The sequence below is a fragment of the Cervus canadensis genome, chromosome 3 (genome assembly GCF_019320065.1).
Source record: "Cervus canadensis isolate Bull #8, Minnesota chromosome 3, ASM1932006v1, whole genome shotgun sequence".
NCBI lineage: Eukaryota > Metazoa > Chordata > Mammalia > Artiodactyla > Cervidae > Cervus > Cervus canadensis.
The window spans coordinates 88,005,340-88,020,302 of record NC_057388.1 but is presented as its reverse complement, the minus strand read 5'-3'; the positions used below and the strand labels follow the sequence as shown (position 1 = coordinate 88,020,302).

General features: G+C 54.5%; 1 protein-coding gene across 6 annotated transcripts; it reads right to left on the bottom strand.

The window, feature by feature from the left end:
• Positions 1-247: 247 nt before the first annotated feature.
• Positions 248-13,987, bottom strand: IRF5 (interferon regulatory factor 5). Of its 6 annotated transcripts, none has more exons than XM_043463680.1 (11): positions 10,579-10,598; positions 9,965-10,071; positions 8,179-8,384; positions 6,079-6,268; positions 5,627-5,673; positions 5,124-5,157; positions 4,671-4,946; positions 4,043-4,435; positions 3,838-3,956; positions 3,289-3,545; positions 248-1,255 (listed from the first exon to the last, which is right to left on the bottom strand). In XM_043463680.1, exons 3-10 carry the CDS (start codon positions 8,371-8,373, stop codon positions 3,300-3,302), a joined length of 1,500 nt encoding a protein of 499 aa, XP_043319615.1. In that variant the 5' UTR covers positions 8,374-8,384; positions 9,965-10,071; positions 10,579-10,598; the 3' UTR covers positions 248-1,255; positions 3,289-3,299. The 6 variants fall into 6 exon arrangements, with proteins under 6 accessions (XP_043319615.1, XP_043319616.1, XP_043319618.1 ...); XM_043463681.1 differs by having other exon boundaries at positions 248-1,251; XM_043463683.1 differs by lacking the exons at positions 248-1,255; positions 10,579-10,598 and adding exons at positions 9,454-9,524; positions 13,721-13,739 and having other exon boundaries at positions 2,525-3,545.
• Between the last annotated feature and the right edge of the window lie 976 nt (positions 13,988-14,963).

Below are 14,963 nucleotides of genomic sequence, written 5' to 3'. Positions count from 1 at the left end.
CCAGTGTCAGATTGCTTTAGACTACTTCATACAGATAGTCTTGCTAACAATTTTTGTCATAGCAAGGATACCCAACTATATTTCAGTGTAAAAGGGAACTGTTTGGGATCAGGTATCCTAATATAATATTGTCTTCCTGCTTGACATTGTCTAGTGGAAGTAGAATGAGTCTTATACCTCAATTAATCTGTCATAAAGTTCCCATGGAGCTGTTCCCTTATTTCCATGACTGACTTAGCCAAGAGATTTTAGTCATAATTGTGTGAAACACAAATCACCCATTGGGCCTATTCCCAGCAAGATTTTACTAAGGAGATGTAACTTGTAATTTTTATGTATCTGTTCTATAAAGATCAATAACTTGAGAATGTATTGCAAATAAGTTGGTATCTTTCGGATGGCATCCACACCTCATGAATGCAAAGTATGTGTCCACCTTGTGTAGCCCTGGTACTAAGTCGCTTTACAAGGATGAAAGCCAAAATCCAGAGAAGTTAAATATCCAAGATTTTGCAACAAGGTATGCTAAATTTTGGTCAGATGTATTACTAGCAAGTGAGAAGGTTGCCTTGTGAGAACACTCCGCTGACAAAAATGGGGGAAAGCTATCAATATTCTCTCCAAGTGGACAAAGGCTGAGAAGTTCTTCAGGCTAGTGAAAAGCTGAATAAAAGGAAGGAGTCTTGAATTAAAAGGGAGTATTATGTCGGATACAAGGATGAACTTGGGGAGGAGAAGCCTTGAAGAAGTGAGGGAAACTACTGGATGCTAAAGAGGTGTATTCACCCCCGGGATCATAAGCATCAGTATTCTGTGGATTCCAACCTGCACACTAGCAGAGGCCACCAGGGCAAAGGCCACTACCAAGTGGAACTGGAGCCTAGTAGCTAGGGAGCAGTGAATGGCAAGGCGTTGTCCTGGCTTAAACTCTGGAACTTAATGATATTCAATATCTGCTATTGTGGGGCCAGCAGAGCGGGGAGGGGGCGGGAGTAGAGCGGCTAGTGTTCCATCCACCACTGGCTACTACAACACAGTTTCCATACAGGAAATGATGGCCAGGTATGCTGGGGTTTTTTGTTTTTTGCTTTCAGTTTTGTTTTATTTAAGAAATCAAAATCCAAGTAGAAGCCAAAGGAGGATCCTCAGTAGCCACTGCACTGCCTGCAGTATTGGAGAAGTCAGTCCAGGGATGATCGCCTACTTCATTATTTCATCTACTCTGGTGAGAATGGCACTTCATCTCTGTGTCTTCCTTGCAAAAAACCATGAGAGACATCAGATAAAACCAAACTGAGAGACATTCTAAAATGTACCCTCCAAGCCATCCAAATCATCAAAAACCAGGGAAGTCTGAGAAACCGTTAAATCAGTGATGACTGGGGAGACACGATCACTAAATGTAATGTGATCCTTTGGATAGGGTGCTAGAACAGAAAAAGTATGAGATTAAAAACTAATGAAATCTGAATAAAGAGTGGAATTTAGATAATAATGATGTGTGCATTTTGTTTCATTAGTTGTGACAAATGTTCCGTAGCAATGTGAGGTACAGTGTAAGATGTTAACAGTCAGGGAAACTGGGTGTGGGTTATATAGGCACTCTATTAGCTACTTTCCTATAAATCTAAAACTATTTTAAGATTTTTTTTAAAAATCACTAAAATCTGCACAGGCCACTTAACCATATGAAGATGCTCATCCTTGTTCATAATGAGAGATGGTAGAGATACTATTTCTCACCTATCAGATTGGCAAAAATCCAAAAAATTGACATTATAATCTGTTGAGATTGTGGGGAAACAGCTACACTCAGAGATTTATCTAGATTCTGCCAATATCTAAAATTAGACACATTTTTATCCTTTGGCCCAGAAATCCCATTTCTGTGGATCCATCCTAAAGATACACTGGCAAAAGTAATAAAAAGACATAAATATGCACAGGCTTATCCACTGTAGTGTTGATAATTTAGATGAGAAAGACTATGAATTGATAATTATTGAAGCTACTATGTGGGAATTTTATACCATTCTCCCTACTTTCACAGATGTTAAAAATATCCCATAATAAAAAGATAACAGCAAAATTGTTCAGGTCAGAAAATTACATCTATAAGCCAAATTCAAACAGTGACCTCCCAATTTGTATGCATTGTCCTAGTATATTTAGTAGCATATGAATGAATATACATGAGGATAACAGATAGTAATGGTCCTTGGTTGAGATCCAGCCCTTTTTCACCATTTCTTATGGGAAAATTTATTTGGACAGGATCTTAGACTCTGCACATATTTAAAAGTCCACACCCTTGCTTCAGCCGGCTTCCTCCTGGAAAGCAAAGCCAGCCAGCTGAGTGCTTGTGAAGGCCCCACTGACTCATCAGCCTGGAAGGCAGGCCCTCCCTGTGTCAACAGCCCCAGAGCAGGAGGGCAGGTGCTGGGGTAAAGAGAGCTAGCTGGCAGGAGAAATATGGTCCAGTAAACAGCATGGGAGCAACTGGTACTGAAAAACAATGACTGAGTCTGTTTTTAATATTTATTAATCCAAAAATACATAAATGTCCCCTTTCTATCCCAGGTTCTTAGTCTCTCAAGGGAGGTAGCTGCCAGACTTAGTATCTGGTGTAATACTTAATCTGTCTCTGGATGTTTTGAGGAAATGAGGCTCAAGCTGTGAGTGTGTGTGTGTGTGTGTGTGTGTGCACACGCGCACGCGCACCCTCAGTCATGTCCAACTGTGAACCCATGGACTGTAGCCCAGCAGGCTCCTCTGTCCATGGGATTTTCCAGGCAAGAATACTGGAGTAGGCTGCCATTTCCTCCCCCAGGGGATCAATGCTAAAGCTAGGGAACCCCCAAATCAGGCCCATGCCCTGCAGAGAACCTGCCAGGGAGGTCTGACCCCCAGCACTTGACTCTTCTTGCCAGAAGAAATGAGGCAGCCACAAGAAGGAACTGCTTTGGGGCAAATCCCTCTGTACAACTAGGCCCCCTGAGTTGGCAGAATTCCTTCCCTCCACGCTGGTGCTGGTGGCCGAGTTCCCCCAGAGCCAGTCCAGGAGAGACATATGCAGGAAGGCAGAGTCCTCAAAGCAAAAACTGGCTTCCAGCTTCCCTCAGCTTCTGAGGAGAACCTGGAACTCGGGCCTCTTTTCCCTCTTCTTCATCACCCAGATTCACTTCTGGAGACCCCAAGATAGGACCCTGCCGCTCATCAGGTGCCCCCAGGAACTTTCGCCCTCCACATCTCTGCACAGCCACCCAGGAAACCTGGGCCAGTCACTACCTGCAGCCTCCTTACTGCATGTCAACCGGGTGCATGGGCCAGGGTCCCTGTGCAGCACTGAGGCCGGGCATGGCAGGGGTTTGGGCCACAGGCTGCAGATGCTGCTGGGACAGCCAGATGTGATGGAGCTCCTTGAACTGTTCCACCATGCGGTCTTTGAGGTCTGGGTTTGAGATCTGTAGCCGGATGCTGTCAGCTGACCAAGAAAGCTCCCCCGAGAACATCTCCAACAACAGCCGGGCTGCTACGGGTACCACCTAAGCGGGTGAAGAGGAGACAGAACAGGGTGAACCGTCTGGATCGGCAGGGCTGTCCGATCGAGTTATGCATGAGGGGGTCCACCAGGGGGCAGGTGGTAGTCTACATCCGCCAGAAGGGGCCCCAGCTTCTTCATGAAAAGGCAGCGTATGTGTGAGCAGTGCCGGTCCTCAATTAACTGACAGCTGAATTCACACTACCCAGACAGCCCTGCCCCTCCACCCTGGGGCAAGGGCCCAGGATTCCCCAATATTCAAAGCTGAGTTCGGGGGGTTGGTGACCAGAGTATACCTGTACAGTGATGAGCTTCTTCTCCCGGGGTTTGCAGTCAGGCCACTCCTCCCCAAAGCAGAAGAAGATCTCAAACGGGGGTGGGGTGTTGGTCTGGCCCTTCTGGAATAGGATGAGCTCTGCATTGAGATCAAAACCAGTCAGAGGCGGGCACCAGGCCCCTGGACAAAAAGAGACCCAGAGGAACACAAGGTGGGGCCCTCACCATTGAGAAAGTCCTCCAGGCTGAAGAGTTTGGTCTTGACCTCCCGCTGGATGGGGTTGGGGTGTGAGCCATGGGCTGAGGCACAGGGCCCGCTCCAGAACACCTTGCACTGGCACAGGCGGATGGCATACAGATCCTGGCCTTGTAGCTGAAGGATGAGCCCACGGTCCAGGACGTCTAGCAGCTGGTTGGTATAAAAGCGCTGCTTCTCGCTGGGGATGTCCTCGGGGCTGGGGAAGCGCACTTGCTCCAGGCTCACGGGGCCAAAGAGCTCCACCTGCTCCTGGGTGGCCTCCAGTTGGCTGTAGAAGAGCCGGCAGCCTTGAGGGTTGCTGATGGTGAGGGCCCGGGGTGGCCGGCCCCGGTATTGGAACTTGATCTCCAGGTCGGTCACTGCAGGACAGAGAGGCAGGCCCGCCCCGCCCATGAGCCCCATGCCTCCCCATTCTGCCGCCCACTGATCTTCTCTGCCCTCTCTGCCCTGCGGCCAGGCCATCATCAGTCCTCCCCACTTCCCTCCCAGCCAAGCAGGGACTGGTATGGGCATTTTTGTTCTTCTCTTCGTCATCCTCCACCCTCCCAACTGCTCCTCCCTGCCTGCCCTCCCCTTCCTCCCATGGGTTCTTACGAGGCAGCATGTGGGGGCTGATCAACAGGTCGGGCAGGAGTTGTTCGCCTGTGGGGGGCAGGCTGGTAGACAGGGGCCCAGGCTGCGGGTGCGAGCTCGGCAGGACCTCAGAAAACACCTCCCCAAAGTCAGCGGCGTTGCCAGGAGCAGGGATCAGAAGATTGGGGCCTGGAGCAGGGGGGGCCAACACCACAGGTGGCTGGAGAGTGGGTGGCCACTTAACATCCTCTTTGGGTAAAGAATAGGGTGCCATGGCAGGGCCGGGCTGCACTGCTTCTATAGAAGGTGGGAGTGGACAAAATTTTAATGTCACTTCTAGGAACTGCCTCCAGGCTCACCTACTTTCAGCCCTGGGCCATCCCCCAGCCTCCCTTCAGCCCCCTCCCAGGTACCTGTGGTCCCCGCAGCTCCTCCTTATACTAGACCCCCAACCACACCACCTCCCAGCCCCACCTGTGATGCTCAGGCCTGGTAACATCTTCTGGAGCTGAAGAGAAGACACAGGCAAAGGAGGAGCGAGGAGGCCAGAGAGAGAAGGGAGGACAGGTTATTAAACTGATCCGATGCTGAAGAACGAGACCCACAAGGCAACTCCTTGTTCTTCATCTTAGGCGAGGCGAGACCCTCAGGCCCAGCTCTGCCATCCCAGGCATGTCAGTAGGCTCTTGGTGCCCCAGTTTCTGCTTCTGCAGGTGGGAATACCTACTAAGCCTCAACCACTGAGGCTGAGGCCATACGTGAGCATGTTTTCTACCAACAGAGTCCCAGGGAGGTTCAAGGTGGTGACTTTGTTCCTGTCCCCAGAATCCCAAGAGATGAAACCCAGAGAAGGGCTGCAGAAACAGCAGCAGGCTCCAGAGGAATGGAACTGCCCAGTCCTGCAGTGGAGTGGGATAAGCAACCAGGCCTAGTGAGGCCCAACGTGTGCAGGCTGCCAAGTGTGCCCCTAAACTCACTTCTTCCTCTTCTTCCTCTTCAGCGTTATCCTCACTGGGCTGTGACTCTGCAGCGGGAGACAGAAATGAAAGACCAGAAGGGAGTCGGTGGGGGAGAGGGAGGAAGGTCTTCAGGGCTCCAGGTGGCTTCTCTCCTGCCTAGAGCTGCCCAAACACAGAGGGAAGGGCTGCTCAGCCACCTGCAATCACTGGGGACCCTGCCCCTGACCCCACAGCGTTCCCCTCCCTGGGTCACCTGACCTACATTCACTGGAGCCAAGAACCAGGATGGGGTGAGGAAATCAAACCCGGTGGGGAGGGGCCTGGTCCATGCCAGGCTGCTCCTAGCCTCACCAGTGATCCACTCCTGGGTTTCTGCCCGAGCGGCACGTCCCCAACCACTGCACACTGGAGGGACCCCAGGCCTCTGTGCATAGTCCCCTAGGTGGCCCACACACAGCCAGGCTGGATACCTGCGGGAGCCGGGCCATTGGAGCAGACCTCGTAGATCTTGTAGGGCTGAGGTGGCATGTCCCGGGGCCCGTCATAGATGAGGCGGAAGTCACGGCTCTTGTTCAGGGCACAGCGCAGGTTGGCCTTCCACTTGGCCGGATCGGCCTCATCCACACCCTCGGTGTACTTCCCCGTCTCCTTGGCCCAGGCCTAGGGCAGGAAGACAAGACAGACGACCAGAGAGAACCTCGCCCCTCACTGAAGCCCAGCCCCTCCCGGCCAGGGGGAGTCACTGCTATGGATGAGACCATCACACAGGCCAAGCCCAGTGCCCACCTGCAAAGTGGGAGTTAGGAGGCCAGTCTCTTAAGGCTCCAACAAGCTAAAGGAAATCTAGATGCTCTGAAAGGCATCATATTCACTGGTCTTAAGGTGGCAAACAGGTATAATCTCTAAGGAGGATGGGATGACATGGTGGATAAGAGGGGTCTGGAGAAGAACTAGGTTTGGATCGGAATCTGCCACCGCCACCTGTGTGCAGGGTCGCGTCACTTTGCCTCTCTCTGTTCTGGCCTCCCCATCACGGCACTGCCTCGCAGTGGTGAAGACTCAGGGCTAATGCCCATAAAGCTCTCTGAGCTGTGTCTCCCCTCGGGGTGGACTCTGTACACTTTGGCTGTTGGTATTATTATGATAATGCTTTTTTTTTTTTTTTTTTGGCCTCACCATGTGGCTTAAGGGACCTCAGCTCTCTGACCAGGGATTGAATCAGGCCATGGCAATGAAAGTGTTCAAGTCCTAACCACTAGATCACCAGGGAACTCCCAGTACTGTTATTCTGGAGAGTAATTTGGTTGATCTCCGGATTACACATGTTTCCATCCTTTAACTCAGTAATTTGACTTCTGGGAATTTATCCGACAGATAAAGATGCATCCACACAAAAGCTTACATATATAAGCTTATTCATTGCAGCTCTGTTTCTAAAAGAAAAAGACCCTCAATTATCTAAATGTCTATCAATGGGGGCTGGTTAAATTATGGCCAACCCATAAAATGGAATATTGGGCAACAAGAAAAAAAAAGAAGGAAGTTTTTTATGTACTGACATGTCGTAATCTTCAAAATATGAGGTGCAGAAGAAGATGTAAACATCTACCATTTTTGTCAAAAGTAGGGGAAAGGATAGGCACATATTTGCTTTCATATATACAAAAATCCCTCAGGAAGGATAAACAAGAGACCAAGAATACAAACTGTCCCAAAGAAGGAGGTTGGGAGTCTGGGGGACTGTCTCCCATCTGGAAGACTTTTTGCAATTTACACTTTAAATGTTGAAGTATGTGACCATGTTACTTATTCAAAACTGAGAAATGGATTTGAAAGGAACCTTGAAAAGACAAACACTAAGCGCAAACACTAAGCAATACATGGCCAAAACTTTAAAAATAAGCAATCTCTTCAACCCAGAAGTGTTTAACTCTAGGAACTAACCCCAAAGAAAACCATTTGAGATGTGCCAAGGATAAGCGTTTAGAGGGTGTCCATGGGAGTGTGGTCTTCAACATAGAGACCCTGAAAGCAACCTGAGGTGTCCAAAATCTGGGACTGGGTGACCAGTGTGCTCCCTGCTCCGATGGAACATTCAGTGGCATTTGAATGTGGCATTTGTTGGAGTGGAAAAGCCAGTCCTGATGTTGGGTAGAAAATGCAGATTACAAAATAGAATCTATAGCTCAATTCCATCTTTGCACTTCATATACACACGGAGAAAACTGATAATACAAGCGAAAAAATATTCATAGTATTAAGATTATGGGGGAATTCTGTTGTCCTTTAAGCGCATGTGTACACCAAATGTACATCCTGGGCAGGCACTCACGTGTGACGAAAAAGTACAAAGAGGAGGAGGAGGAGGAGTTACCCGAAGGTCTCCTGGGGCCCCTCAGTCCTCACCTTGCTCCGGGAATCAGGTTAGAAAGGTTGCCCAGCAGTGATGCCTGCAGCCCCTTAGCCCTGGCCTGGGGTCGCCGGCCACAAGGCAGCTGGCAGAGTGGCCAGTCTGAGCTGTAGAGGGGAGTCCTCTTCTAGGGAAGGGCCTTCAGGGGCCCAGGGCTTACCTTGAAGATGGTGTTATCTCCGTCATGGCTGGGGCCGTGCCGCGTGGCGTGGCGCCAGGGGATGTAAAACAATTTCTTTTCCCCATTGACCCACTGAAGCCCTGGGTACTGGCAGCTGTTGACCTGGGCCACCAGCCAGGGCTTCAGCCGCACGCGGCGGGGCGGAAGCAGGGCGGCGGGGGCCGGCTGGTTCATGGCACAGGCGTCTGCCGGAGAGAGCAGGGGGCGGTCAGGGCACATCAGGGGGCCGAGCCGTGGCCCGTAGGGCTCCCCCTCCCTCCCAGCACAGGAGGCCCAAGTCTCTCCAGCCTGTCCAGATGCTTAAGTCAGTTCTCCTCTCCAACCATCAGCTTTTCTGTCACAAGATCCCTGCGTCTGGGCTTTGTGTTTGAGGGAAAGGAAGGAGGGGTACACAGCTGTAGGGGTGTACCACCCAGACGTTCTGTGCCTGGCGGGGCAGCAATTCCCCAGCTGCTGTGAGTCCAAGCACAGCACGGAGCTGCCCATCACGAGAGAACTGCCCTCAGCCGCCCCACTCGGGCCAGGCCCACCCCACCCGTCTGTGGGGGACAGCCCACAGTCAGAGACACACACAGGGACAAAGGGCCGGTCCCCTTGCTTCAGGTGGAGCAGATGAGCGCTCCAGGGTCCCCACAGGTTCTCGCTGAAGCCAGTCTCCAGCTGAGCCCACATCCTTGCTTAGCTTTCTTCCTGCTTCCCCTGTCCCCCCTCCCTCTCCCTCACCAAACCAACTTCCAAGAAACCCCGCTAAGACAAGGCAGAACCTGTGAGTCAGGGAGGGGTTTCCACACCCAAACCTCAGAGCTTCCTTCCTTCCTCGGTTTCCCTCAGGGATAAAGCTTCCCATCCTCCCCCAACCTAGATATCTTGAAAGAAATCCCATGAGCCAACTCCATCTACCGCCTGAATTGCTGGCAAGGACAGTGGCCACCAAACTTAGGACTTCTGCTTTTCGAGGCAGCAATTTCCTAGACTCTGGTTCCTCCACCAACCATGCATTCGTTCGGCAGCGCCTTATGTTTGCTGTGGGATCCACAGAGATCCGGTCCCCGCGGGAGCCAGCGCCACCCCCACCCTGGGCCACAGTCTTGCCTCCCTAGTCAGAGGCCAGCTGGCCACCGGGAATCCCTGCCTCCTCCCCTCCACCTGCCAGCCCCTCTCCGGACCCTGGACTGAAACTTCTCTTTCCTGTCCTGAGCCCGCTCTCACTCTGCCCCACTCCTGCGTGGTTTCTCCCCTGCACCTGCCCCTCACCTGTGAGCCCAGGGTCAGCGACAGAAGGGACGGAGCCATCAGAGCCCCCGTCCTGAGACTCAGAGGAGACTCTGTCGATGGGCAAGGAAGGAACAAAGGGCTGAGCCACGATGAGAACTGAGGCTGCCTCCCACCCCGGGCCCTAGGTTTCTGAGCACATGTGAGTTAGGTGGGCGTGCAATTGTGTGTGTAAGAGCACACACACTGCGCATGCACCACACTCCTCTCCCACCTCTCTGGTCCACCCGTCCCCTGTAGAAGATGCTCCACAAGTGACGGAGAGGGAGTGGTGGCCACGACGGTGGCATAGGGATGGGGTGGGCCGGGGTCTTCCTAAGAAGTCATGCTTCCTGGAACAAGGGTGCCAACACTTGCCCTCCGGGCTGTGTCCCCCAACACTCATACCTCCCTCTCCAGAGCACCATGGGCCGCCCTGAACTCTTCTCCATTGAGACAAGTGGGGCTCTTATTCCACCCTGCCCTGCCTCCCCGACCCGGACATCTTGCTTACTTTTCAGGTCAGTGGGCAACCTCTTCAAGGGCAGGAGTGCCTCCCGTTCTTTCTTCCTCACCACTCGCCCCTCCTGGGCATCTGCATTTACTGGACCAAAGTAGGACCTAAGGAAGGCCAGCCAGGTGTTGGAAGCGTCTGTCCTCGCCCTCCCCACCCCACTGCCACCCCAACCAGCCCTGCTCTCCCCAGGATCCTCCTCTGACTCAAAGGTGAGACCAGACCCAAGAGGAAAGCTGTGAGGCCTGTGAGGCAGGTGAGGGTCTGAGGTGGGCAGGCCTGTCAGGGAAGGGATGACTGAAGGAAATGAGGTATCTGGGTGGCTGATGTAAACACTCAGTGGGGTGGGGATGAGAAATACCCCCGTGTGGCAGAAAGACTAGGGTTCAAGTCAACACCAAGACAGCCTCCCCTGAGACAGACTACATCCTTGCTCTTCAGCAAAGGCACCCAACCACAGGCTGGACTGTTGCTGGGAGCAAAGGCTTCTGGGAGTACATAAGTCTTGGTGGGCTTCCCGGCCTGCACTGGGACACACACACACACACACACACACACACACCCCATCATCTAGGCCTGCCTCAGAATGTCCCCTGAAATTCCCTGCCCAGCACCTTTCTGGGTTGTGGCGGCTAAGTGCCACCTCCACGCTGCTAAGGATTCTCGTCTGTGGGCCTCTCCCCAGAGCAGTGCTCAGTGCTGGGCTGCAACAGAGAGGGTGGGAGAGCACCCGGCCCTGCCCCCAGGTCTCAGAAGATGGGTGGCTCGGTTCCCCTTTCTGAACTAGCCTCCACCCAGCCCTAGGGGAAACGAAAGTGGCCAGACAGGACAACTCGGAAACCTGACTCACTATGAGCTGGGGGAGGGAAGGGATGTGGAGAAAATCACATTTGGGTCCCCCCGACCAAATGCTCCATCTCTCATCCTGTAGCCCATCCCCCAACCCTCAAGCCCGCTGGCAGTCATCGGCCATTGTGTGATTCACAGCGTTGGAGAGCTTCATCCAATTTGTGTATGTAGCATCCCCACGCCTCCCAAAGGCCTGGGTCCTAGAACAGACAGGCGACAGTCATAGCAGCGGGCCATTCTGGGTGCGAGAAGGTGGACTGAGGAAAGTTCTCTTGACAGAGGGCAAGGCAAGCTTCCCTGATGACCCTCACACATAGTCCAGGCTACAGTTGTGCCAGAGGTGGTGAACTGAGAGGCCAGGAAGGTCGATTTCTCTGCCCAGGGCGAGGAGGAAGTCAGGGCAAGTCCCGCCGCACTGCTCTACAACACAAACTCTGACCTCTTGGCAGTAAGGTGCAGCCCCTTCTAGCAGCACAGGGCTGGGCTCGGGAGAGGGCCTCCCACCAAAAGCCTGGCCAGGGCCAAGAGAGGGTCTTCCCAGCATGCCACACAGGGAGCTTCAGCCACAGGTCTGCCTGCATCTAGGGGCATCAGGACCAGGCTCAGCATCAGCTCCCCAAGGAGGCTTCTTCCTGCCTGGAGATGGGCTTAGACCTGAGGCAAGCTGTCCCAATGCCAGGAGTTCTGAATTTCAGTGCCTTAGCGCTCCATCCCTGCTTCGCTCCAGATAGAAGCAGGCTCCAGATAGAAGCAGTCACTCAGATTCGCAGGGGGTCCCAGAAGCGCAGCCCTGAGAAAGTCCATCCTATACCCCTCCCCCGCCAGGAAAGTGGCTCACGAGGTAAAGAATCTGCCTGCAATACTTTGTTCTAGAATACCAGGTTCTATCTCTGGGTGGGGAAGATCCCCTGGAGGAGGGCATGGCAACCCACTCCAGTATTCTTGCCTGGAGAATCCCCTGGACAGAGGAGCCTGGTGTGCTGCAATCCATGGGGTCACAAAGAGTCGGACACAACTGAGCAACTACACACACAAACACACACACACACACACACACACACACACACACACACACATGCCCCTCGTGGCTGCTGGGAGGAGGACTTGACTTCCCATCAGAATGCAGGCTGGTCAGGGGGTCGGCCCTGACTCCTCAACAGCTGTGCAGGTTTGCAGCCCCCAAACTAGCCTTGTGGATTAGAGCCCTGAAAGATGGGGGAAAGCCTGATGAGCATACATTAGCTTCCATGGAAACATCAAAGGAGGAGTTGCCTGCTGAGGATCTGAGGAAGGCCCTATTATAGGGGAAGGGGCAGCCCAGGAGCATCTCCAGAGGTGCACAGGCCCCACAACTCCTGAAGTCCCAGGAACCAGCCACAAGGAAAGCCTAAACACCGTGGGTACCAGGGACCCCCTAGGGGAGGAGGCTCTGCAGCCCCCAGTAGTGCGCGATCAGTAAGCCCTTGCACCTCCTGAATTTGATTCAGACGTTTCCTGCAAACTCCACACCAAACTCCTGGAGAAGGCATGGGTGCCCTGCGCCCAGCGAGACCTTAAGCCCCTCCCCCTCCAGGGGAGACGAGCTGAGACTCCAGGGCGGCAGATGTGGGCAGAAAGACGCTTCCCTCGGCTTCCTCTGGGGGCATGATGGGGTAAGGCCAAGGCGCAGTGGGGGAAACCCCAGGGTCAAAAAAAGGGTGGTTTCCTAAGGCTTCCCTTGACTTGCTGGAGCCCCAGTACCCAGCCCTATAACCCTGCTCTCTCCCGGGAGACTCTAGCTTTCTCCATCGACCCCTCCCTCGTCCTTACTGGTCCTGGTCACTCATCCCTTCTCTGGGCGCGCAGAGAGCCCCATCTCGGCTCTGCTCACAAGACCGTCCCCGCAGGTGCCACCCGGGGCAGCTTGGCCGCGCCTCTTGGCCCAGCCCACTGAACTACCCCCATCCGCTCCCCGGCCCGGAGCGCTGGTTTAGGGTCTGCCTCTCAGACCGCTCCTCAGGGTGGTGGCGCCACCGCCCTCATCCCCGCTCTGATGGGCACAGGGTGGCGGCGAAGCCAGGGAAGTCCCCTCCGCCCCAGCTCCCCACAGCCAGATCCGGTGCCTCCGGGGCCAGAGAGACAACTGCGCGCCCGGGCCGCGCAGGTGTTCACCGTCTCCTATCCCGCAACACGGTCACACTGGTCTCACTTTCCCTCCACTTTTAGATTCTCGATTGTTTCCTTCTGATGTTCGGGGGAAGGCCGTAGAGAAACTAGTCTACGAAGTATCACGTCCGTACTTCTCGCTTAGGAGGGTCAGCACCTTCTTTTCTTGGCTGCAAGTAAAAGAACAGCCGGCGCCTCGCCTGACACCATCTTCCTACCCACTCTCTGCCCGAATTCTTTCCTTTGGCCTTAAGATCCAGGGAGAGATGAACCTCTTAAACCGCATTCTCTTTCTGGAAAGGATGAGGGGAGGGCTGCCCGGGGAAGGGGGATCGGAGAGCACAGAATTCTAGGGGGAATCGGGGCTTTCCCTCCATGGCCCAAGCCGGGCGCTGCCCATCCCATGGCAGCCGGGCGCTGCCCATCCTCCGCGAAGGCGAGAGGAAGGGAGAGAAGCTGGAGAGCTGGCGCCCCTGGCAGCGGTGCGGACTCCGCCGCCCGCGCCTCGGGGCTCCTCGGGTGCCTTCTGGACCAAGGCTGCTGGTGCGGGGCACCCCACTCTGATCAAGACATAGGAGGCATCTTGGAGGCCCCCACCACGGCGGGGCGCGTCCTGCCTTGGGCTTCCCCCACCCCGAGCTCGGGCACCTGGAAGAGCCGGACGCTGACCCCTCCCGCCCGCCCGCCCCGCTTCAGTCCCCAGCCCACCGCCAGCAGGTGCCCCGCGGGCGCGGAGAGGAGCGCGCGGCCGCCGGGACCTACCTGTCTGCTGTGAGCCCGCGTGGCTGCGCCCGGGAGCCTCGGCCAGGCGGTGGGGCCGAGCCGCGCTGTCCTGGAGCCGCGCGGGTCCGCCCGCCCGCTCGCCACTTCCGCATCACCCGCCCCCGCCCCTGGGCCGCGGCCGCCCAGCCTCGGTGCGCCGGCAGCGCCCCGCCCTGCCCCGCAGAGCCACCCTGGGGTCCCCGCGCAGACGCAGCGACCGAGGGACGGGGCTGAGCCTCGGGCCAGGCTGGTTCCCCTGCAGCTCAGGGCCTGGCGGAGACGCGCGCCAGCGCGGTGGCCTGGACGGACTGCTGGGCTCCTTCAGAAATCTGGAGGCGACAAGAGTCGTTCCACAACCTCAGCCCCCCACCCCACCCTGCCGTGGTGATCGGCTGGGCCCGGGAACTTTCTAGCCTGTCCCTCCGGGAGCTCTAGATCGGAGCGGACACTGGCGGTCAACCGAGCCACGTACGAGCGCGGTGGGGGGACTAGTAGCGCCTGGCCCTCGTCCCACGCGCACGCGAACCCTTCCGAGGGCCGCCCAATCCCCAGCCACTGGCATCCAGACTCAAACACTCGCTCCACGAGGTGCCTACAGACAGGGATGCTCAGGCTACTCTGTTTCTTTCCAATCCTTAACCTTCGCACCTGCCTGCCCCTGCTCCCCCTCCCTGATCGCCCTGGGGACCTCTGTGGGCCAGCGCCTTGGTCTCTTGTCCCACCTCTTCACGTACCCCTACCTTGACCATCCGTCTGCCAGTCTGAACGTTTTTTTGGTTCCACAGGCAGGCCTTGCTCGCTGGTCGCAACCCTCACACTGTCCAGTTCCCTCCCCTGGAGCATTCTTCGCTTGGGAACTCCTGCTCCTCTTCAAATTTTGTTTCAGCATCACCTCCTTTGAAAAGTTTACCTTGACTTTGTCTCCTGGGTAGGGTTCCCAGACCCTGAGGCTTATCTTCACTGGTTTTCACCTAGGAGTTTAATGTCTGATTTCCACTAGAATCAGCTTACTCAGGAACCACGCCTGTCTTTTCATCTCCTATTTTCTATAGTAACTTTTAATAAAAAACATTTTTATATGAAGGAAATTTACGTCAATCGATTAAATCTTAGGTAGAAACTAAAATACGTAAGTTCTAGAAAGTACTCTTTGCCCTTTAAAGTTTAGCGCCTATGTTTTTAACAAACACAGGGGTAGCAGTTAGTTGATGAATCAGAACTTTGACCTTCCCTTCCCGCCTCC